At 46.5% G+C, this 24,956-nt stretch overlaps 1 protein-coding gene across 5 annotated transcripts in view; it reads right to left on the reverse strand.

Moving 5' to 3' along the window:
* LOC309376189 (phospholipase A2 inhibitor and Ly6/PLAUR domain-containing protein-like) overlaps positions 1-24,734 on the reverse strand; it is a 38,053-nt gene extending 13,319 nt beyond the window's left edge. The window contains exons 1-2 of one of the 5 annotated variants that reach the window (XM_081922444.1): positions 4,965-5,028; positions 3,289-3,381 (exon numbers count right to left, since the gene is read on the reverse strand). In XM_081922444.1, coding sequence (XP_081778570.1) covers positions 3,289-3,381; positions 4,965-5,013 — 142 coding nt within the window. In that variant the 5' untranslated portion in view covers positions 5,014-5,028. Of the gene's footprint in view, positions 1-888; positions 1,407-3,288; positions 3,382-4,964; positions 5,029-24,715 lie in introns of those variants that run through there. The other 4 variants (XR_014171078.1, XR_014171079.1, XR_014171080.1 and 1 more) reach the window with 4 other exon arrangements.
* Between the last annotated feature and the right edge of the window lie 222 nt (positions 24,735-24,956).

Raw genomic sequence — 24,956 nt, forward strand, 5'->3', positions numbered from 1 at the left:
ACTTAAAGTCTTTACATCAGCCAGAAACAACAGTTTAAATAGATGCCAGATCAGTCAATGCAAAACGTTACTCTTTGTCTCCACTCCTCCTGCTCTTTACTTTCAAGTTCAGTGTCAGCGGAAGACGGACTTCCTGTTTTTCGTCACTCCGCTTTCAGCCAAATTCACAATTTTTAGAGGCTTTAGAAGTATATTGTCCAGATTACTCACGGGTTGTTGTTTTCCAAAGTTAGCAGTTTCAAGAAGAAAGGTCAGCGCTCACCGGCAACAGCGACGCGGCTTCGCTCCGTTGATCGCGCAACGACCCACAGCGCCGCTACCCCCTCCGCGGTCCGGAGCCCCTTACGGGGTCCCTTCTTCGTTTTAGGGGCTGCTTTTGGCGCCCGCCGGGTCTCAAGACCACAGGCTTCTGCTGCCTGTGGTTTTTCTGGATGGGTCCCCGCTTCGCCGTAGCGGGCGACCCGTTTCAACGGAGCTACCCTCTCCCGTTCAGGAGCTGGCAGCCATTGCCGTTCGCGCCGCCTCCCTACTGCCTCTTTGCCTCAATTTGCAAACTATATCAGGTTGGTTAATTCACTTAACTCATGATGCTCCAGCAACTTTACATTCCTGTTTATCATTATGGCCTGTCCCTCAGGTACAAGTCTCTATAGAGTTGAAAATCACCCACTGAAGACAACCAGAATGATTACAAAGCACTACCACCCACCCACAGCTCAGATAGCTTTTCCAGGAGGATCCAGTGGCTGATGCATGTAACCTTCTAAGAGGAAATGTATATATGTCTGTTCATGTTGGCTTTTTTTTTAAGAGAGAGATTTGTGTGAAATGTGAGAGTGTGCCTGTCAGGGTTTGAGGAAGTATGGTATTATAATATTGCAGACCTACTTGCCATGACATTGCATGAGCCCATGGTACCCAGCTTGTGTATCTGTGAGCACCGGAGGGCAGGGCAGACTGGGAGAGGGACGCAGAAGATGAAGGAGCCCAACACAGCACCCCAGTAGCCCCATGTACTGAGCGAGAAATGAGCTCCAACAGCCATGCAAGGCATAGTGGCAGATGGACTTCGTTACTCCCTCGGCTGCAGTATCACCACCTCTCCAACACTTCTGCTCCCACGTCACACCTGATCCAGGAATGGACCGGTTGCTGCTGCCACCCACACTCCAGCCCCAAAGGCCAGCCCAGTTGTGGGTTCCCTCAATGAGGGAGCTATAGTGGCAGTACATGGTGGCACACACTTGAAAAAATGTGCCCAGGGCAATGCCCCTTCCACGCTACATCACTGTCTTCTTGGCAGCAGCTGCTTTGCAGATAGTGAGAAGATGACTTTGAATCTTGCTTCAAAGGGCTGGGTTCAGGTCATTTGATTCTGGTTAGTCAAGGAAACAGCAGACCCCGATAGGCTCATGTTTCTTATCAGTTGGTAGTTAACTGTCAGTGAGGAATTAACATACAGGGCAGTTGGGAAAATCAGTTGAGGGAGGTGTGAGGCAAAGGCCAGAGAATAGTCATAGAAAGCATGTTAACAGTAATTGGCTGCCCTGTCTAAAGTCCATAGCTGAGATATTACACACTCTATTATGTTACAGAGGAAGGGCCCTAACTCACTAGTAGATCATTTGCATTGGATGCATAAGGTCCCAGATTCAATGACTAACATCTCCAGGTATGGATGTGGGAAATTACCAATAGACAGTAGACACCTCATGCCAATTGGTTTACAAAATATAAAGATGGACCAAGGGTTTGAGTCTGCAGGAGGTAGCTTCCGCTTCCTGTCTTCATGTGAGCAGGTATTATATCACCGAAACAATGTAATGTATAAACCCTCTTTCATTTCAATGAAGAATATATGTGAGGCTTGAATTAAATGCATTACCATTTGCATAGATTAGTGCTATCGCACTCCCAGTTATGTCACTTTCTTGGCACTCTCTAAATGTTATGGAATGTGACTCTAAACAACAAAACTCCTGCACACATGCACAAAGAAAATACAGAGGTGTGTTACATCACTATGTTGTATGCAAGCAAATAACAAGGTGTGTTGTCGTGGTATGTGTGGCAGTGGAGGGGTTCCCAAGAAAGGCTCTAATACGTTTTGTTTTGGCCAACAGCAACACAACAGCCCTGCAGCACAGCCAGTAGATCCTTACTCTCCAGTAGTTGCTGTCACCATGCTCTCACTTACTCCTGCAGTCCCAGTTGGGAGAAAACTTGGAGTACACTAAAGCAATCACTTTTTCAAATGTTTGGAGCCAGTACCACAACACTCCTCTGATTGTGGTTTGTCTCAAAGTTTAGTGGCACCCATACTCTTTCTGAGTCTCCAAGGACTCAGAAGAGTGTGCTGGTCACCTACATCTCTTATCCTAAACTCACAGTAGGTTCTATGCATGTGTGGATTCTAAAACCCCGAAATTGGAAGACATGTACACTTCAGCAGTCAATTTAAGAAACCTATTAGGAATTAAGGTAACAGGGAAACATGCAAAAAGTCAAAGCAGAATACAAAATAAACCCAAGCACTGTGGCTCTAAACTAAACCAATCTTAACCAAAGCACATCACTTGTTGTTCAGGTTTACTCATAAAGAATCATCAATTTTTAGCAGATTCCATCTTGGAACCACAGTGCTGGAAAGGCAACTGGCAACAGTAATGCTGTACTGTTTTTAACACTGATTGGGAGCTGCCCAGAGTGGCTGGGGAAACTCAGCCAGATGGGCGTGGTATAAATAATAAATTTTATTATTATTATTATTATTATTATTATTATTATTATTATTATTATCCCCTCCTGTTGGAAGGGGAACAAACTGCAAGAAGCAGCTCAGTTTTTTAAAGACCCACTCCTCTCTTATGGGAACGGAGAAGCCTTGGCTATTTCTGATCAAGTTTCTTTGGTCCCTGAAATAGGTCCTTTAACTATCCTCTTTGCTAAGAAGAGGCTTGACTCAGAATTGATGTGCAGCTCAGGTTCTTTCTTCACAGCATGTTTCCTCGCAGAATTTTGTGGGCCCCAGAAAGAGAAAACTTCCAGATATACTCAAATCCCTTGAAGAAAGCAAGACCATTATATGTCAACAGACTCTACAGGGTCATCTGGGGAGAATCACAGGCCTGGTTCATGTGTACACTCACCTCAATTCATCTCCAGTTCTTTGGTTGTCCAGCACTTAATTACTCACCTGAATGCATGAAAGGTCATCCCTAGATACTCCAGGGACCAAATGGTGGACCTACACACCCAATTTTAATTAAACAGAAAAGACATACTCACTTAAAAAGCCCTTGACATAATGTTGAAAGCAAAAGCCGTTGTCAATTTCGCAAAAACTCATGTAATTGTTGGAACACACTAGATTTGCCACTTCTGTGAGGAGAGATGAAGAAACATTCAGTGGCACCACAAAGTTGCTCATTCCATGAGAAACGGCATCTACATTCACAATTAGAAATATGACCATGAGCTCAACCTTTGTTGGATATAATCCAACAAACGAAATAGGAGCAGCTTTCATCAACTCAGGATCCACTTGCAATAGTGGGTCATGTGGGATGAAAGCATCCAAAACGCTAACTAATGCTCAAAAGGGCTGTAGAACTCTGTAATGTCATACGTTTGAGACAGTTATGTCAGGTGGTACAGCAGTGGCCCTTATTAACCATCTTCTGTATGAGAGCAACACAAGTGGTGTACTGCTATCAGTCTCAGTTTGTCTCTAACAGTATTTATGTTAGAAACAAATCATCTATATAAGATGTATTAACAACATTTTCCTACATTGTGCATATTAATCTGAACGTGCAAGCACACAAAGTAAAAGTTATTTCTTATTTAAAGTGTCTTGTTCAGCTTTTAGAGGAGGGAAAAGGGAACTCCTTAAAGGGTCAAATGACCCTTTATCATACAGCAATCTTATTGGTTTTCAGGATCCACAAGCAGTGTTGGGTTGGAAGATGCATGTACACATATACACACCTTCCCCCCATTTCTCACACACAAACATACCCGCTCACTGTGACAGACAGAGATATAGCTTTATGGTGATTCATGCATCCCCACACCAAAGCAATGGCATCTCCTTCCCCCATTGCAGCACATTCCACCTTACCTCTCCCTGTTGCCTAGATAATTGACTGTGCGGTTTCCCCTTCTTCCCTGCACCAGTCAAATGGGCATTAAGTTGTACAGTGCAATTTCAGAGGTCCCATCACACACTTCTGCACACAGCCCACATTATTGGTGATGGGAAGTGTGCTACCACCAGCCCAGAGCATGAGCAGAGCATGAGGGCAATGGGGAGAAAGATGCACCAGGAAGCCTTCCCCATCCACCTTCATCACAATCGAATGTGTGCTCATCTGCCCTGCCAAACACCTGCTTGGCCAACTGAGGGAAACACAGTTACCGAAACAGGACAAGGGGTCAATCCGCAGGTATGTGACATAGACAACCGATTGCAGCTGACATGAGGTCCATAAGCCATGAATTGCTCACTTGTGCTGGAAGTAATGGGCAGGTGGCCCAGTCTCATGAGAAGTGTAACAAGCCCAAACAGAGCAACCACATCAGCACAGGAAGCACTATAAAATCAAGCACTAACAGGCAGTGCCGTTGCTGGGAGGGAAGACTAGCCAAGTTCTTTGCCCTTGGTGAAGCCTCCAGAGGCTGCATTGTGGCTCTCAGCCTCTGTGTGTATGTGTGTGCAAATGCATGTGGGGTGTGTGTGCCAAACTGGGTGTTTGACCTGGGTGAAATAAAGCCTAGTTTCGCCCCTGCTACCAGAGATTCCTTTCTATTTTGATTCCCAGATGCTCTTGGTCTTATCCAATCTTTTCAGCATAGTTTTGTTTTCCTTCAATGAACCTATCTCAGTCTCTCTAGCTTAGTCCATTCCACATCCCCTCCCAGGTAGTGAAAAGAAGAATCCAGGATTTCAGCTTCCTACTCACCTGGGAGAAACAGGGCCAGGAGAAGGCAGATACTGAGGAAAGCCTTCATAGCGCTGAAGAGATCAAAAGCTTAGAAAGACTCAGAACAAGCCAGCAGGTGACTTGTGGAGCAAGAGGCTGATGTGGGGGAATTTATAGGCCAAAGCGGGGAGGCCTGGGAGTAGAGGTGGGAAGAACTGGACCAGTGAGGGGCGGGAAATGATGAAATTAGAATTTGCATAGAATGTTTTCTTGGAACACAAATTTCAGTGCTGAAATTAATAAAATGTGTTTTTTTTAGAATGGCATGATCTTCTGCCAACTGCCTCTTCAATTAATTAACAACTCTTCAATTAAGAAACAACGATCATTCTCCTTTGGATGTAATTTCACCAAATGACCTTCCAGTCCTTCTCCACCCCAATTTCCCCACATTGTCTGAGGAAAGTCTCTAGACTCAGCCAACTTGGCACGTTCAGTTTTGTAATATACAATCATTTTACAGAATGTATCCTGCAAAACAAAACAGCTGCATTTTTAAACCCCACAAATTAAAAGCTGCTTGAGAATGTTTTAAACAAATTAGAAACTTGGAGCAGGGAAACAATAGCAGAACCGCCCTCCCCCAGCCGCCGCCGCCAAGCCCTGCCCAAAGAGTTCATTCACATGAGTCTGGTTCCACCTCATAGGTCAGCTGGTAATGGCCTTACAAAGGGAACAGACCCTGCAGTCCTCACCACAGTAAAAGGTCCAGTCCTCACTGCACCAGGAGTCTTTATAGCTGGAGTGCAAGGGCCTGGGCCCTGCCCTGTAGACAAGATGGTGAAGGCCTTGCAAGGGGACAGGCCCTTCAGTCCTCACCACAGCCAATGGTAAGTGACCAGTCAAGTGGCAGTCAAGTGAGATGCAGAAGGCTTTACACAGTCAACCATTTTGTTTCAGACATAACATGAAGAGAACAACCAATATGGTTTTGTAGTAAATTCCCTCCATTTTGGTCTGGAACTGAACCGGTGGTACACAGCTTGAATTGTTCCAAGAGAGGCTAGTGCTTCAGGCATGCATTCAGCGGCATCATTTGCACATCACTTGAGTGTTTGACAACCGCAAGCTGAAGCACTGTTTTCGTATTTTTGCTTGTGCACTGCTGTATTTTCCATCCATATTTGCCCATTATCATAGGCTTGAGTTCTATTCCTCACAGAAAGGAATAATATCTTTCAGTGGGACTTCATTGCTGCCTCTCTGGATTGGCTGGGAGAAGTAGGCAGGAGCAAATTGGCAGAAGAGGAAGCAGACGGAAGAAGAAGTGCCATGGTATTTTATGTAGTATTACACAAAGATGTAAATTCTAATCTTCACACAATATATGCAAACATTTTCCGATGTCCAGGTGAATTTCTGGCTCCACTCCTTTGGCTCCCAGGTTCTAGTTTGATCCCAAGCACAGATATGATGTACCACCTGCAATCCCATCCCCTGGGCCCTTTGGAGAGGCTTGCAGGGGCTGATTTGGCCCCCATGCCAGATGTTCTTCAACCCTGAAATAGATTACAAAAGGGCTCCATATCTTCTCTGTCTTTTGGCTTCCCTTTTTCAGCCAAAAGAGCAGACTTTTCTTTGCACATTTCTTCAAGAAGTACATTATAAATCCACTCCTCTTCAGAAGGTACACCGGTTGAGCAGCATATAGGAAGCAATTAAGATTTTGGCTGATGTTAGATTTCCCATGAACTTCAACTGGTAGAGTTGAAATGAACCAGCTGAACCCGGCCCTGTTCTCACAATGGCCAACCAGATTCCTATGCAAAGCCTCAAAGCAGGACTTGACATCAAACCATTATCCCCACTTGTGATTGTTTTGTATATTGTTTAATTCTATCGATATTTAATTGTTGTTCATACTTCTCCTTCTTTTCCTTTTTTTTAAATGGTTATTATTCTTACCTGTAAACCATCTTGAGGCCCATCAGGGAAAAGACAGAATAAAATAAATAAATTGTTACGAGGTGGGGTTTTTTGGGGGGGAGGATTGGAGGGGGGTGGACAAAAGGGGTCCTAAGATGTATGCCAGACCCATCTATCACCTGGATCCAGTAAGTGTTAAAAGTTAGTCAATTGGCAGAATAGTCAAACCATGTTCCTGGTGAGCTGATGGGGTATTAAGGGGCTTTGTGCAAAACAGAAAATTGGTGGGGGGCCCTCCTTCAAGAAACAAAGCCAGAGGTGAGAGCAGAGTTTTGCAGTGATGTGAGACAGATGTTAAGGCAGCAAGCTGGAAGAAGACAGACAGATAAAGCAACTTTGGTGTCTGTCACGGTGTCCTACTGTGCCAGCAGCGCTTAGTCATGCTGGCCACATGACCTGGAAAGGTGTCTGAAGACAAATGCTGGATCCTGCGGCCTGATGAGCGCTGCACCCCACAGTCACTGTTGACTGGCCTTAACTATCCAGGGGTCTTTTCCCTCTTACATTTTACCTGTGTCAGAGACAAAGGCATGATGATTATGGACTACATGTTTTCCTAGGATTCCTAAGATTTTAAGACACAAGGTTGAAATCCCTTGTTGGAACACTTGTCTCCCCCTCACAATCAGTTTCATACCACTGACAGTGAAATCCGGCAAAATGCTTGAGGTTCCAGAAACCTAATCCAATTTTGCTGCTGAGCTATGAAATCTAGTGTAACCTGTGAGGCCTCATTTCCACAGGGTGGTGAAACTGAGGCTGGCACAGATTAGGAGGGACGTGTCCTTGGAGTTCTTGGGAGGGGAAAGAGATTTAATTTGCTTTCAACACTGCTTTAAATTCTGGTATGGTGCCATTAGAATTCTAGCAATTTGTGACACTGTGCTGAACCTCTTGTTCCTGGGTGCTGGCAAAGTGCTCCTTGTCGTGGCCTATACTTTCCTCCAACTAAGCCTCGTCATGCTTCCAAGTTTGGCCCACTGCTCTTCCTGACTCTTCAGCTTTCTAGAATGATTAAGACACTCCTGATCACCTGCCTCCTCTTGGTCCAGCTTCCTCCAAGAAACAACCTTGGAAGAATAGACATGTTATGGGTATCAAAGTCCATAGTATCTGGTTTTAAGAACACTGAAATACAACTGAGAAATTTATCAGATCATAAGCTGATATTTAGTATTATGAAATGCCAACCAAATACCATTTTTAGATGGAAGCTGAATGACAGCTTATTAGAAAGACTGGAATAATGCAGAAGGGATTTAATGTTTGACTGACTTCTTTGAGTTAAATATAGGGAAATGTGCAGATTTAAATACATTATGGCATTTGGGAAGGTGATTATTAAAGGCTCCTTCAAACAGCAAAATGCTTATCAAAAACGGTGAAAGATCAAAAGACATATTAAAAGAAATAGCAAACTGTGAAAAGTCTTTAATTGACAAGCCTGGTGATAATAAAATGTTAGAAACTATTAGACTGTCATTGTTATTAAAACCATAGCTGTCAACTTTTCCCTTTTCTTGCGAGGAATCCTATTCGGAATAAGGGAATCTCCCTTTAAAAAAGGGGAAATTTGACAGCCATGATTAAACAAAGAGATGGAACAAAAGTTAAAATGTTTGAAGCAGAAGCACTTGAAATTTGACACTTCTATAATGATGTCAACTCCTGTCCAAGACAGCAGGCATCTTTCTAGTTCTGGGAATGTTTTAGGCAAAGAGATGAGACTGTTCATAATATACTTTTCTATTTGCTTTTGAGATGGATACTTGCTTTTCCTACATTCAGTGCAAAGATGGATCTAGGGGAGCACGACTATTTGGCTGCTGACTCAGGACCCTAAAGTGTGTTTTATATAAACGACTTTTTATTTCTGTTCCTTGTATATCACATTGTTGTTTTGTTGCTATGGCCAATGGCTAACACAAATACTGATTATTTCATTCAAAGATCCTGCACTGGCTTGGTCATTGCCAGAGAATGGAAGATGGTAGGATGGCCCTAAAGATATGCTCTACAGGTAGCTGGCTTCAGGCACCAGACCCATTGGCAGACGAACTCTGGGTTACAAATATGTCTACAAACATGACATGATGACTGGCAACATCCACCCAGCTATTTGGGAGTCCATTGCAGACCACCACAGTGCTTGGAGGCAGGCAGTTAGGTCATGCATTCATAGCAGTCACGAGAGGAGGAATGACAGCTGGGAGGAGCGCAGAGCAAAGATTTCTCTCTATAAGTTATGTAGCTAATAATTACCTTGACATCTGATGGGAGAGTGTCCCACAAGAAGGGCACTACTGCCAAGAAGGCCTGGTAACCTGTAACTACGCTTCTGGCATTGAGGGAACCACCAGAAGGCCCTCAGAGCTGGACCTTAGCATCATGAACAATGGGGGTGAAGATGTCAAATCAAATATCTTTAATTCGGTCAATGACCAGAAAGCAATTTATAAAAATATGACATTATAAATGGTAAAAGGTAAAGGTAAAGGTACCCCTGCGCGTACGGGCCAGTCTTGCCAGACTCTGGGGTTGTGCGCCCATCTCACTCAAGAGGCCAGGGGCCAGCGCTGTCCAAAGACACTTCCGGGTCACGTGGCCAGCGTGACATCGCTGCTCTGGCGAGCCAGAGCTGCACACGGAAACGCCGTTTACCTTCCCGCTAGAAAGCGGTCCCTATTTATCTACTTGCACCTGAGGGTGCTTTCGAACTGCTAGGTTGGCAGGCGCTGGGACCGAGCAGCGGGAGCGCACCCCGCCGCGGGGATTTGAACCGCCGACCTTTCGATCGGCAAGCCCTAGGTGCTGAGGCTTTAACCCACAGCGCCACCCGCGTCCCGGATAAATGGTATAAATTATAAATGGTATTGTGCTACAAATAACAGTGAAAATATGGCCATTTCACTGAATTGGTGCTTATATTTATGACCAGGTTTCGACTTTTAGGTTTTAAGAATTCAATTCAGGTGTCACTACTGTTTATTATCGTTCCTTCGATGTTTACAATTTGAACTCCGTTGTTGACATCATTGCTCGTCTTATTCTTGTTGCAATGTAACAGTACTTTGCCACAGGCCTGTTGATTTCGGGCTCTTTGTCAGCTAAGAGGTGTCTGATATAGGTGTCGTCTGTACTACGAGGTATTTTCCTCAGAATTGGTTCGATCAGCTCTTTTCTTGAGTCTCGATAAAATGGGCAGTATAAGATGACATGCCCGATGGTTTCGATTTCATTGCTGTTACAGGGACATAATCTTTGTTCGATCGGTATTTTGTTGTATCTTCCCTCTAGAAGAGCTGAAGGGAGAGCGTTAAAGCGGGCCCTGGAAAATGCCCATCGGTGTTTAGCGTTGTCTAGAACTTTGAGATAGTTTGCTAGATGGGGCCTTTGGGAATTGTATAGGAGTTTATAAGTTATCGGAAGTTGATTAAAGTCATTTTGGGCTTCAATGTCCCTGAGTCTTTCTTTGATTATGTTCTTGGCCCTTCCCCTTTCTAAACTTAATAAATACTCTGGGGAGAGACCATATGTGGCCAATTTTCTGAGAGTGCCGGGGGTGAAGATGCTCCTTCAGGTATGCAGGACTGAAGCTGTGTAGGGCTTTAAAAGTCAGCAACAACACTTTGAATTGTGCTCAGAAATGTACCAGGAGCCAGTGTACCAGGAGCCAATACTTTAGGACTGGTGTCATATGGTCCTAGTGGCCACTACCATTAACTAGTATGGCAACTGCATTCTGGATTAGTGATGGTTTCAAAGTCACCTTCAAGGGTAGTTCCAAGTAGAGCACATACAAGCAAGAGACTGCCAGAGCATGTACTACTCTGGCAAGACAGCATGCAGGCAGTAGGGTCTCAGCCGGTGTACCAGATGGAGCTGGTAGACACCTTTCCTAAAAACAGAATTGACCTGTGCCTCCATGGACAGCTTCTGTCTTGCCAGCATTCAACCTCAACCCGTGAATCACCATCCATCCTCCAACTGCCTCCAGCCACTCACATAGGATGTTCATTGCCTTAACTGGTTCTGATTTAAAGGAAGGGTAGAGGTGGGTATCATCTTCATATTGATGAACACCCAGCCCCAACCACCTGATGATCTCTCCCAGTGACTTCATATAGATGTTAAAAAGCATGGGAGGGGGACAGAGTCCCGAGCTGCAAGGAGTTTGAACACTCCTCCCCAACACCATTTTCTGGGCACCGCAGTGCCCCCAACTCCCAACTCCTCCAGACAATCCAGAAGGTTACTGTCACGGCCACCCAGGACGGGTCCCAGCTCACAAGAGACCTCACTCCGTTGCAGTTTATTTACAGGAAAAGTTTATTGAAGATTTCTGCTTCTCGTACAGTTCAGCATCGTGGCCGTACGTCTGTCACGTTAGACCGCTGAAGTCCCCTCTGACTCCTCCCCTCTTCCACACCAACTTAATAGCCTGGCTCTAGACCACCTCTTCCTCTCCTTTCTTTTCCGCAGGGTCTTCCTGCCCCCCTGGGTTCCCTCTCTCCGTGACTCGCCTGAGGCTGAATCCTCTGCCGCCTCTTCCCCCCTCCTTCTGGCTTTAGGGCCGGGCTCCTCCCCTGAGCTCTCTCCACTTCCGCGCGCCTCTACGTTTGAACTTGGCGCGCGTACGTTGCTGCTGACCTTTCTTTCGACCGCTACACCACCCCTTGTTCTGCTCTCCACCCTTTCCGGCTGAACACCTTGCTCCAACCCCCTTTCTCTGTTCTCTCCTAATCCTGCTCCCTCCGAGAGGCTGACGACTCCACCCCCTTTACTCCGTTCCGGCTGAGACGCCTCTTGCTGCGTCTGTCTTCCACTGGGCTCCTCTCCGCTTCTCCCTTCTCCTCCCTTTTGCTTGATTAAGGTAACCCCCTTTTGAGACTCCTCTGACTCGCTGCTCAGACTCGTGGATTCCCTCAGAATTCCGTCATCTTCTTCCTCATCCTTCTGCCCCTCCTCCCACTCGCTCTCCGTCTCCTCTGTCATCTCCTCCTCTCTCCCAGAAACCCTGACATCCATCCCCCCCTCGAAGCCCCCCCTTCCCCCCTCCCGCTCGCCGGGTGCAGGTTGAGGAAAACGTGGTTCTTCCGGGGTCGGTTCAGGATACAAGTTGTCCACTTCAACGTTCTCCTCTGTCATCTCCGTATATGTGTGTTCGAACTCGGGTTCCCCACCCACAGACCTCACAGTCTCTTCCTCCATCACTGCTTCTCCTGGCGCTGCCTGCCAAGGACCTACCATCCATCTCTGACTCCATGCCTCCCTTGGCTGATCCACCCACCAACAAGGGCCTGTCTCCTCCCCCCCCAGTCTCGGATCCCTGGTCGGGCTTGTTTCGGGCGTATGGCCCTCGGGTGAGGAGAAACCCTCGAACGTGCTGTCTGACAAAGTGGGCGTGAAAAGCCAATCATCAAAATACTCCTCGGGCATGGGCTTGTGCGGAAAAAGTGCATGGAACTCCTCCTTCAACAGGGGTTCGTCCAACGCGTAACCCGGCACCCAGCTATTGGCAGAGGCCGGAGTGCCTTCCCTGGCTAGAAAATATTCAACTCCCTCCTCCCCCCATCTCGAGTCCAGTATCTCTGTGACCTCGTTAAGAGGTTCTGGTCTTGGCGATTCCCCCCCCTCAGGCGCCCTCCTACGTGGCTCTGGGAGTGCTCCTGACTCTTGAAACCTGTGTGGGGTTTTGTAGGGAGTGAGCACCGACCTATGAAAGACCGGGTGCACCCTGGAACCCTCCGGAAGGGCTAGGCGAAAAGCCACCGGATTGATCTTAGCCTCAACTTGATATGGCCCTAGCTGCCTGTGTCCTAACTTCTTCTTGGCCAATGACCTGGCCGGCATCGCGTGGGCTGCTAACCACACCCAGTCCCCAATCTGGATGTCCTCTCCCGCCCTCCTGTGCTTATCGGCCTGCACCTTATACGCCTGTTTTGCCAGCTCCAAATGTCTCCGCAGCTCCTCGTGCACCTCTTGCAACTCCGCTGCAAACTGGTCGGCATCTTGAGGCCCCCCCCCTCCTGGTGCCGCAAATCTCGGGAAGGTTCTGGGATGACGGCCATTGTTCGCGAAGAAAGGCGTCACCCCGGTGGATGCGTGTTTCGTGTTGTTGTAGGCGAATTCAGCCATCGGCAGATAGTCCACCCACGCCGCAGGTCGCTGGTTGGCGTAGCACCGCAGGTACTGCTGCATGATCGCGTTGACCCTCTCCGCTTGACCGTTGGTTTGTGGATGTCTCGCCGATGTCAGGTTGATTTTGACGTGCAAGATGCCCAGAAGCTTTCGCCAGAAAGTGGAAACAAACTGGCGCCCCCTGTCGGACAAGACGGACTGCGGAAGTCCATGCACTCTGAAGACGTGATCGATGAAGAGCTTTGCGGTCTGTTCTGCCGTCGCCACCTTGGCACAAGGGATGAAATGCGCCATCTTGGTGAACAAGTCCACCACCACTAACACCGCCGTCTTACCTCTGGAGCTGGGCAGGTCCGTAACAAAGTCCAACGCTACCCTCTCCCACGGTTGCTGCGGTGTCTCCAGCGGTTCTAGCAATCCCGCCTGCTTCTGGTGCACTGGTTTGGACCTCTGGCAGATATCACACCTGGCGACGTAGTCCGCCACCTCTCCTCTCATCTGGGGCCACCAAAAGTCTCTAGCCACCAACTCCATCGTCTTCTCTTTGCCGAAATGGCCTGCACTAGGGGCGTCATGCAATTGTTGCAGAACCTTGGCTCGAAGATCGTCGGTGGGCACGTAAAGGGCACCCTTACGAGTCAAAAGTCCATCTTGCAATTGGAACTCATCGTTGTCTCGCGACCCTCCGCGTAGCTCCTCCATCTTGGACTGTGCAAACTGATCCCTTTGCAACGCGCGTCGCACCGCGTCCAGGTCGACTGCGATGGTAGCGCACGTCCACGCCTGCGGTGCGAAAATGTGCTTTGCTGCGATTGGAGCTGCTTCCTCCAAGTATTGCGGCTTTCGGGACAGCGCGTCTGCAATAACATTGGAGTCTCCTGGGATGTATTCTATTTTGAAGTCGAAATCCGCAAAGAACTCCGCCCAGCGCATGTGTCGCTGGGTCTGTAACTTAGCCGTCCGCCAATACTCTAAGTTCTTGTGATCCGTGCGGACTTGCACCGTGTGCTTGGCTCCTATTAAGAAGTGTCGCCACGCTTTGAAAGCTGCATGAATGGCCAACAACTCCCTGTCCCATATGGTATAATTGCGCTCCGTCTTGCTGAGCTTCCGGGAGTAGAACGCACCCGGTCTCCAGTTGCCTTGTGAATCCTCTTGCAAAAGAACGGCCCCAACCGCTCTGTCTGACGCATCGGTCTCTACCCGCATGGGTCTGCCGGGATTCACGTGGAGCAGCTGCTCTTCGGAGGCGAAAAGACCTTTAAGCGTCCGGAAGGACCGCTCCGCTTGTTCGGTCCAGACGAACTTCTTCTTCTTGGAACTGAGGGTGTCAGTGATAGCCGCCGTCGCGTTCGCAAAACCTTTAATAAACTTGCGGTAAAAATTGGCAAAGCCGATGAACCTCTGGACCTCTTTCCGATTTCGAGGGCTTTTCCAGTCCAACAGCGCTTGAACCTTAGCCCTGTCCATGGCCAGTCCCTCGTCGGACAACTTGTAGCCAAGGAAATCAACCTCTCTGACATCAAACTGGCATTTTTCCAACTTGGCGTACAGCCTGTGGTCCTTCAGCCTCTGCAGGACCTCCCTCACGTCCTTATCGTGATCCTCCGGCGATTCCGAGAAAATCAGGATATCGTCGAGAAAGCAGACACACTTCTTGTAGAGGAGACCTGCTAGCACGTGGTGCATAAATGCTTGAAAAACGTGGCTGCCATTTTGGAGACCGAAAGGCATGACTCTGTATTCGTATGTGCCCAGAGGGGTGAACATGGCGGTCTTCCACTCATCTCCTTTCCGGATGCGGATGAGATTGTAAGCTCCACGTAGGTCCAGCTTGGTGAAAATCTTGCCCCTCCTGACGGTCGCTAAAAGGTCGTCAATCTTGGGCATGGGGAAAGCTTTGGGCTTAGTCAAGCTGTTTATGAACCTGTAATCCACTATAAGCCTTTTTTGGGGCGTGTTTTTCTTCTTCACAAAGAACACAGGGCTGCCACCCGCTGCTTTAGATTCCTGGATGAAACCTCGCTTGAGGTTATGGTCTATGAACTCCCGAAGCTCTTGCATCTCGTCTTCCGACATGGAGTACAGCTTGGCAGCAGGCAGTTGCGCCCCTGGCACTAAATCAATCGCGCAGTCGTAAGGTCTGTGAGGCGGCAACTTGTCAGCTTCCTTCTCACAGAAAACCTCCAAGAAGTCCTGGTACTTGTGAGGCACTGTTTGCACCATACCCAGATGCAACTGCTGCTCGGCTTCTCCTCCCTGATCGGTCTGAAAGCAATGCTGAGCACAATACGATGAACAAAAGGTGATCTGCCGCTGGTACCACGCAACCGCGGGACTGTGCCTCTCCAGCCAACTCATGCCTAACACGATGGGTGTGTCCGATAAGTGGGTGACATTGAAACTAATAAGTTCTCGATGGTTGCCAATCTGCATCATCATGGGAGGGGTTTGCTGCACCACTTGCCCCCCCAGCAACTTCCTGCCGTCTACCGTGACCACGTTTAGAGGCGTCGTTGCAGGCAGGAGCGCCATGTTGTGCTGCTTAACGAACTGCAGTCCCACGAAGTCGGCGTTGCTTCCCGAATCGATCGTTATTGGAACCTCGAGGAGTCTCCCATCAGGCAACTGGAGTGTTGCTGTGAGCAGAACTGCCGGTCTGGGAGGCAAAGGGTCCACGCTCTGCAGTGATGCTGGGGGCTTGTCTACAGATCCACCTGGCTGAGCCCCAGTAGCTCTGCTTCCAGCCAGGCACTGTCGTTTCCCTGAAGCTGCTCCCCTGGTTGCACCTCTGCTGTTACAGTTGCCAGTGCTGCAGTGTGCTTCTGGAGCCTCTGGGGGCACTCTTTCGCCATATGGTGCGCACTGTCACAGATGTAACACTTCCTGGTTCCTCTAGGAGGCTTCGCTTTGGCTGCACCAGGGACAGGACTCTGGGATGGCTTCTGAGCCCTAGCACCACCAATCTCCATTGGCTCCTCGCTGTCCTTCCCCATTGGCGAGGGGTGCGCACGGCTGAAATCCCTGTGCACAAAAGGGAGAGTCCTCGCTTGCGCACGCGCTTGGGGCCCGTCCTCCTCGTGCCACGGACGTCCCTCATGTCGAATTCCAATAGCTAAAGCCCGTTGCACCACGTCTTCTAGGGTCTGGGGTCTGTCCCCCCTAGCGATCTCATCCTTGATGGGGGGGCTCAATCCCTCCCAAAAAAGATCTCTGACCGGCTTACTGTCCTTTGGCCAATCTAAGGCGGTGAGTAATGCAAAAAATTTAGAGTGGTATTGGCGCACAGTCGCTTTCCCCTGCCTCAGCCCGTGCATTTGACGGCGCGCAATGTCCACATCCACAGAGGATTGAAAACAAGAATCCATCGCTTTGATGAACGCAGTTGAATTGCGACGGGCCGGTCCATCTTCGCGCCACAGATTGCGTAGCCAAGCCCTGGCCTCCCCATGCAGGTGCGAAACAATGAACCTCACTTTCTCCTCCTCATCTTTAAAATCGTGACGGAGTAAATGCAGTGCATATACGACGTCCGCTCTGAAATTGGGATAGTCTTGCAAGTTGCCATTAAAATGCGGAACCAGGGCACCCCCCCTCCGTCCAAGCGCAATGCCCTCCGCTCTGGAACCTGGGGCCCCCGCCCTGTCCGCGTGTTCCCACCTTGCCTGCAAATCCTGGCACGTCTTCTCCAAGTCGTCATTCTTCTTCTGCGAAGCAATGACTGCCGATGTGAGAGCGGTAACCTGATCCCGCAGTGCAACCAGCTGCTCCTCAGCGCTCATGGCTGCTCCCGTTCGTGAGCTTCGCAAAAAAAATTTTTTGCTTTCTGAGAGGGGACTTACTGTCACGGCCACCCAGGACGGGTCCCAGCTCACAAGAGACCTCACTCCGTTGCAGTTTATTTACAGGAAAAGTTTATTGAAGATTTCTGCTTCTCGTACAGTTCAGCATCGTGGCCGTACGTCTGTCACGTTAGACCGCTGAAGTCCCCTCTGACTCCTCCCCTCTTCCACACCAACTTAATAGCCTGGCTCTAGACCACCTCTTCCTCTCCTTTCTTTTCCGCAGGGTCTTCCTGCCCCCCTGGGTTCCCTCTCTCCGTGACTCGCCTGAGGCTGAATCCTCTGCCGCCTCTTCCCCCCTCCTTCTGGCTTTAGGGCCGGGCTCCTCCCCTGAGCTCTCTCCACTTCCGCGCGCCTCTACGTTTGAACTTGGCGCGCGTACGTTGCTGCTGACCTTTCTTTCGACCGCTACACCACCCCTTGTTCTGCTCTCCACCCTTTCCGGCTGAACACCTTGCTCCAACCCCCTTTCTCTGTTCTCTCCTAATCCTGCTCCCTCCGAGAGGCTGACGACTCCACCCCCTTTACTCCGTTCCGGCTGAGACGCCTCTTGCTGCGTCTGTCTTCCACTGGGCTCCTCTCCGCTTCTCCCTTCTCCTCCCTTTTGCTTGATTAAGGTAACCCCCTTTTGAGACTCCTCTGACTCGCTGCTCAGACTCGTGGATTCCCTCAGAATTCCGTCATCTTCTTCCTCATCCTTCTGCCCCTCCTCCCACTCGCTCTCCGTCTCCTCTGTCATCTCCTCCTCTCTCCCAGAAACCCTGACAGTTACCATGGTGAATGGTATCAAAAGCCACTGAGAGATCCAGCAGAACTAGGAACCAGCTTCCACCTTTGTCCCTAGCCTGCCAGAGATCATTGACTAGTATACTAGTATATTGACTAGTATACTAGTATACAATGCATTCTTGCATTGGACCACACCACAAGAGAGTCAATGTAGGATTCTGACATAGCCTGAGACTACCATATGGCGCTGTTCTTGAAGCAATCATGGCTCCTCCCTTATCTGCTATAGCAGGATAGGCCTCATAACAACAGATGGAATCAGGGCCTTCCTAGTAGGGCTGAATATTGCACAGCCCAAGCAGTCACCCCCCCCCCTTTCTAAAGATACCCTGGGGACTCATTTCAACCAACCAACCAACCAACCAATCTCTCTAATTGGCACAGAGATATAGGGACACATTTGCCATAGCTATATTTTGGACGAGGACGGGGTTAGTGGTGCAAAGATATTGTTCCTATCTCCTGAGTCTCTCAATGGCTCTCCAGAGTTCTGCCAGATAGCGGTAATCTCCTCTGGCTGCCTAGTGCTGCATGGCAAATTGCCAGAAAAGCAGCTACGATAGCCCAGAATCAGCTGCATTTTAAAACTTTCTTCAATGTTCTCCTCTGGATAAATTGGTGGGAAGTTGTTTTTTATGCATTTGTTTGAATTTTTGATGATGTCGTTTTGATAGCGTTAGCCACTTGGAGATTTCATTGAAATATGGAGTGGTTTAAGCATTTGCTAAATCAATAAAATAACTTATAAAGTACCCATTGGTGCTTCTAAAGACACTGTTCTTTGCTGTTGCCACTGCAAAATATTCTTAATTTGATAAATGCTCTCACACAAGGATTCATTTGCCACACCAATTTATTTCGTTTATGAACAAATGAAATTTTAACCCATATACCATATTATTATGAGTCAGAGGCCCCAAACCCCACACTCCTACTTTAGCTTTTCTATTCTGTGCATTCCATTCACCCTCCACAAAATGCCAAAGAGAGTGTGAGAGAGAGACCAACCAGAGAGGACTCAGGAGTCCTGTGAATCCCAGTCGCTCTGCACTCCCAAAACCAGGCAAGCAACCTCCACCTCCACTACTGCAGCAAATGGTGGAATCCAAAAGGAAGAAGACATCTCCTAACTACCCTTCAAAGTTGAGCTGTTCTGAGGAAGGCAGTGTATCATAGCATCGTGCTTCAGTCATAGTGCCCGAAAAGTATTCATTATACAGGGATTTCCTGGCCATGTCGCAAAGAGATGGGCTGGCACAGCCTTTATAAATCTCATCAGGAGCTGAACTGTCATCTAGTAAAAAGAAAGAGACATTGTCAAATGAACACCTGCGTTGTAAGGGATGAGTTTGTGTGTGCAGCAGATACAGAATAGGAACATTTTAATTGTTATTAACTGTATTGCTCAAGTATAAAAAGCATACCAGAATCACATAATGAGATTGTTGCTGTAGCTGCTATTTAAACTGAATTAATATAAGACAAAACTATTAGTTAAAAATCTGTCGCCAGATGAAAAAGCAGAACTAGAAAATATAATACAAATTAAAATCTACCCCAAAATTAAGTATTTAGGAGTATAGTTAACACCAAAGAATATTAACTTATATGAAGATAATTATACCAATTGTTGGAAAGATATCAAAAGACAGTTGGAGACATGGACTAAGTTAAATTTATCATTCTTGGGCCTTATTTCGGTAATTAAAATGATAGCTTTACCGAAGCTACTCTTTCTATTCCAAACGATTTCAATTATAGGAAAGACCAGCAGTATTGACAAGTGGCAAAAAGAAATTTTTAAAATTTTGTGGAAGGGTAAAAGACCAAGAATAAAGCATAAGATATTAATAGATACTGTAGAATGAGAATGAGGTGGCTACGGGTTAACAGATTTGAAGTTATATTACAAAGCCTCATGTCTTCTCTGGTTGAAAGATGGGTGTACATTAAAAAATTGGGATATTTTAGAACTAGAAGGTCATGATACCTGTTTTGGGTGGTGTAATGGTTATATGGGGTTGCTCGTGCGTAAGTTGCCACCACTCCTGGCTAGGTTGCCTGGTTAAACCTTTTCCTGGCTGGACAGCCCTTCACTTCGTGGCTGTTCAGTCACTAGCAGAATCCGTCAGTGGGCGTTTCTTGAACTTCTTCCAGCAAAGAAGTTCTTTGATGCCAAGTCTACGCCTACTTTCCCTGCGTGGAAGTCTTCTGCGCACGGTGGGTGTGGGTAGCGGAGGACCTGTGCTCTCCCCGCTGGTCTCCAGCGAAGAGTCCTGGAGCCCCCTCTCTGATTCCCCCATCTGCCCCCCTTTATCCCTGGTGTTACGCTGATTTTCTTCCCCAGCCGATGAGTTCCCTCTCTCCCTGCTTGGCCCTTCTCCGGCATCGCTTGGGAGCCCTGCCTCCACTTCTGGCTCCGATGTCAGTTCCCTGACAGGTGGCATGGCTATCTTAATTACAGGAAAATAAAGGCACATAGGAGCTTTCCAAATCATATAATACTAAATGCCATATAGATGGTATTGGAAAAATACAAAAGATATTTGGAACAGAAAACGCCAAGATGGAACTCTCCACTAGAAGCAATCACTGTTAAAAAAGAAAAAAAAGAAAAAAAATCAAAGAGAACTGGATAACGTATAACACAATATTAAGGGAAGAGGAGGGTCAATAAATACTGATAAGTTACGAGAAAATAAAAGATCACTTTTCTAGTTGACTAGATTATTTCCAGGTGAATGAAGTGTTCAGACAGGACAAGCAGATAGGTTTTGAAAAGGAGCCTTCAAGATTTGAAAAAGAACTACTGAATAGTAAAGCCAAAATAATCGCAAAAATGTATAGACTTCTTTTAGACTACAAAGTAATGGATGAGGAGGTTAAGGCTTCATTGATAAAGTGGGCCCAAGATGTGGGCCATCCAATTATGCTAAAAGATTGGGAAAACCTATGGAATGTAAATTTGAAATTTACAGCCAGCTATAGCATAAGAGACAACATGATGAAAATGGCCCATAGGTGGTACCTCACTCCTTCCAGATTATAAAGAATGTATAAAAATTTGGCGAATGCTTGTTGGAGATGTGAAGGAAATAACAGTGACATGATCCACATGTGGTGGATGTGTGAAAAGATTAAGACTTTTTGGGGGAAAATATATGATGAATTTAAAAAGATGATGGGGATAACTTTTACTAAAAAACTGGAGGCATTTCTATTAAGTATTTTAGATAAAGAGATCCAAAAAAATTCAAGAGAGATACTCTTGTATGCAGCTGCAGCGGCTTGAATACTCATAGCCAAGAGATGGAAAGATCAGGAGGCTCCAAAAATAATAGACTGGCAAATTAAATTACAGGAATTTGAGGAGATGGTTCAATTGACTAGCAAACTCAGAGAAAACTCGAAGCAAAAATTTGCGGAAAAATGGGATGGTTATAGAAGATATGTTCAAAAAGACAATAATAGTTTTGACTCTGTGCTAGCATTTGAGTGACAAAGAAAGTAAAAGTAGGTGGACAACAATTAAGGATTTATTATGTTTTCTGAATGTATTGGAAAATCTATATAGAAAGGTTTACTGCTTTGTGTATTTTCAATTGTAAGATAACATATATGTGAAGGGACTTGACAGGAAGTCAAGATTGAAGAAAATATTTTGTAAGATAAAAGAGGGGGGAAATGATTTTCATTATTATCACTATTTATTATTATTATTATTATTATTATTATTATTATTATTATTATTATGTGTGTGTTTGTGTGGGTGTGTTTTGTATGGAATTGTTTGGGAGGAAATAAGATGGTAAATAACAAAAAACAAACAAAATATTGATGTATGTAATTTTTCTTTCTCAATTATATTTTGTGGTAGTATGGTTATAATGTTTTCTGTAACATAAAATCGTTCAATAAAAATTATTGTCAAAAATAAGAAAGAGATTGTTGTTGTAGCTGCTGCTACTGTTAGGGGGAGGAGGAGGAGGAGTAACAACAACAACTACTACTACTACTAGGTAAAGGTACCCCTGCCCGTACGGGCCAGTCTTGCAAGACTCTGGGGTTGTGCGGCCATCTCACTCAAGAGGCCAGGGGCCAGCGCTGTCCGGAGACACTTCCGGGTCACGTGGCCAGCGTGACAAAGCTGCATCTGGCGAGCCAGAGCCGCACACGGAAACGCCGTTTACCTTCCCGCTGGTAAGCGGTCCCTATTTATCTACTTGCACCCGGAGGTGCTTTCGAACTGCTAGGTTGGCAGGCGCTGGGACCGAGCAGCGGGAGCGCACCCCGCCGCAGGGATTCGAACCGCCAACCTTTCGATCGGCAAGTCCTAGGCGCTGAGGCTTTAACCCACAGCGCCACCTGCGTCCCCTACTACTACTACTACTACTTTATTATTTGTATCCGGCCCATCTACCTGGGTAGCCCCAGCCACTGTGGGCAGCTTCCAACAAAATATAAAAGACAGTAAAGCATCAAATATTAAATACTTCTCTATACAGAGCTGCCATCAGAAGTCTTCTAAAAGTCGTATAGCTGAATATCATACAGATGTTTAACATTTAGAAATAATAAAAGTCTCTTATAGAGAAGAATTATGGCAAATTGCATTCCAGATCAGAACACAATGTCTGCTTTTACTTTTTCAAAAAAAAGACTAGTTGAAACACTCTTTTTTAAAAAACAGTTTTGCACATAATTTATGTAATTTCTCATCCCCCGTGCATTCAGAAGATACAGGCTCATCTAAAGAAATACGAATCAAAAGTGACATTTACACTGTGATATTTTTTGAGGGGAACACCTCCCCCCCAACACACATGCAATCTGTTTTCTGGCATTAAACCACAAATAGAACGAGAAAGCAACCCACCCACCCCTAGCAGGCTGAGTTTCTCCTCTCTCATTCATTGGCAGGCAGTGCTTACTTACTGTGAACAATAACAAATGAAATGCATTGAGTCTCAGCATCATGACAACCAACAGTTTTCAAATCTGAACAGCCTTCTGAGACAGAAGCATGACAGGCCTCACACTTTCGCCCATTGACGTCACGAAGTGGCCCTGCCAAAAGAAATGACTGCTGTTGACACATGGATTCAAGACATATATCTCCATAAAAACCCTAGGCCTCAATTCTAGAATCCTCCAAGATGGATGTCATATTCTCCACTGCACTCTGCTTCTGGCATTAATCAAGGTGATGATGCAGATTGAAATTTACTACCTTGAAAAACTAGATTGAAATGCCATATAATGTTATGCATGAATATTATGTTGTTTGTTTTGTTGCTATGTTGTAAACTGTGTTGTGACCTAAAGATATAGCTATAGATATAGCTATAATAGTAAATAAAACTTTGGGTTCTTTTTATTTTTTATTCTTTTTATTATTTTACATCTGATACATTCATATACCACTTAATACATAAAACAGTCTCAAAGCCTCTAAGTCAGGAGTGTCCAAACCTTTTTTTTTTGGATTGAAGTTGTTGACCTTCTTTTGGGATTTTAGCCCTGGAAATTAACTGCCGCAGGGGCCAGATTAAACTGACTGGCGGGCCGGATTAGGCCCCCGGGTTAGACTTTGCACATGCCTGCTCTAAGTGGTTTATAAATCAAAAGCATATGTATGTATATACATAATATAAGGTAAAGGTAAAGGTACCCCTGCCCGTACGGGCCAGTCTTGACAGACTCTGGGGTTGTGCGCCCATCTCACTTAAGAGGCCAGGGGCCAGCGCTGTCCGCAGACACTTCCGGGTCACATGGCCAGCATGACATCGCTGCTCTGGCGAGCCAGAGCTGCGCACGGAAACGCCGTTTACCTTCCCGCTGTTAAGCGGTCCCTATTTATCTACTTGCACCCGGAGGTGCTTTCGAACTGCTAGGTTGGCAGGCGCTGGGACCGAGCAGCGGGAGCGCACCCCGCAGCAGGGATTCGAACCGCCGACCTTTCGATCGGCAAGTCCTAGGCGCTGAGGCTTTAACCCATAGCGCCACCTGTGTCCCATATACATAATATACTATACATAATATAGTAGTAGCCAACTCCTAGGGGTCGGGGTCCCATTGCCCCCACATAAAATGTTTGAGGTGGCTGGGCACCCCCACAGTGAATGACCATTGCATTTCAAATGGTGTGAAATTCAATAAAACAATAAGATCTATTTAAAAGCAAGGTATCATCAAAGCACATCCTTCTCCCTCACAAATTCACGCAAACACATCATCCATCTAGTTGTTTAAAAATCTCTTACTCAGCCACCAACCCCTACCAGCAGTCACTCCTACCACATACACACACACAAAATGTACTACAAAAACTAAGAAAAGAAAGGAACTTTTCACTGGCTGAACCATATAAAATAATAGTGCAAATTTCCTCCACTAGTCACACAGATATTCCTGACAATTTCATTCCTTCCAAGGTCACTGCCTCCCATTCCAGACTCTTACCTGAGGATGGGCGGAAGTGCACACCCCAATTCCCTGATACTCCTTCCTGCTAGCAAGGAGTGTCCCCAGACAATCCAAACCATGTAGGAGACCATATTAAAACTTTCACTGAAGGTACCCTCATCACAGTCCCAACACCTTTTGCCTCAGCGGTGCTGCTTTTGTAGTTCTCTAGCTGGAGAGCCATCATCGGCAATTAGGGGTCAACTCACTTCCTCCACAGTTCTCCCCTGCAAGAGGATCTAGGATCTAGTTGAGTTAGTAGGGAGCAAGGAGGAAATGCATTCTTCTCTCTATCTCCTCCCAATCCTGCAATAAATGAAGAATCAACCAGGGGTCATTTGAAGCTCTTTGTCAATAAGTGCATCAGACAGGACACTTGCTTTCTCCTTGAGACACAGATGGTGATGCTGATTCTAATCACCTCCCATGTAAACTAGGAAGATGAATATTGCACTGGAACAGTATCATTTGTCTATGAGCAACCAATGAGAAAATGTGAAACATCAATGCTATTCATGCTCAGGAATACATAGATATGTATAATTCTAAAAGAATGCAGCTACTTACCGTAAATATATTTGTGGTTGCAAAAGTCATCTTGGCAGCAGTTGATTTCACTTTCTAAGTAACCTTGTAATGTAGTGAAACTGTAGTTCTCTGAGGAACAAGTTGTAACACATCCCATGTCAGCAATGCCATAAATTAATGACCCATCTGTGAGACAGAATTGGAAAGAAATAACTACATCTGCAAAAAAAAACTGAAAAAAGATTAGGCTAGGATGGAGGTAGTGAATGTTCACTTCACA

Source organism: Podarcis melisellensis (assembly GCF_964234715.1).
Source record: "Podarcis melisellensis genome assembly, chromosome: 8".
Taxonomy (NCBI): domain Eukaryota; kingdom Metazoa; phylum Chordata; class Lepidosauria; order Squamata; family Lacertidae; genus Podarcis; species Podarcis melisellensis.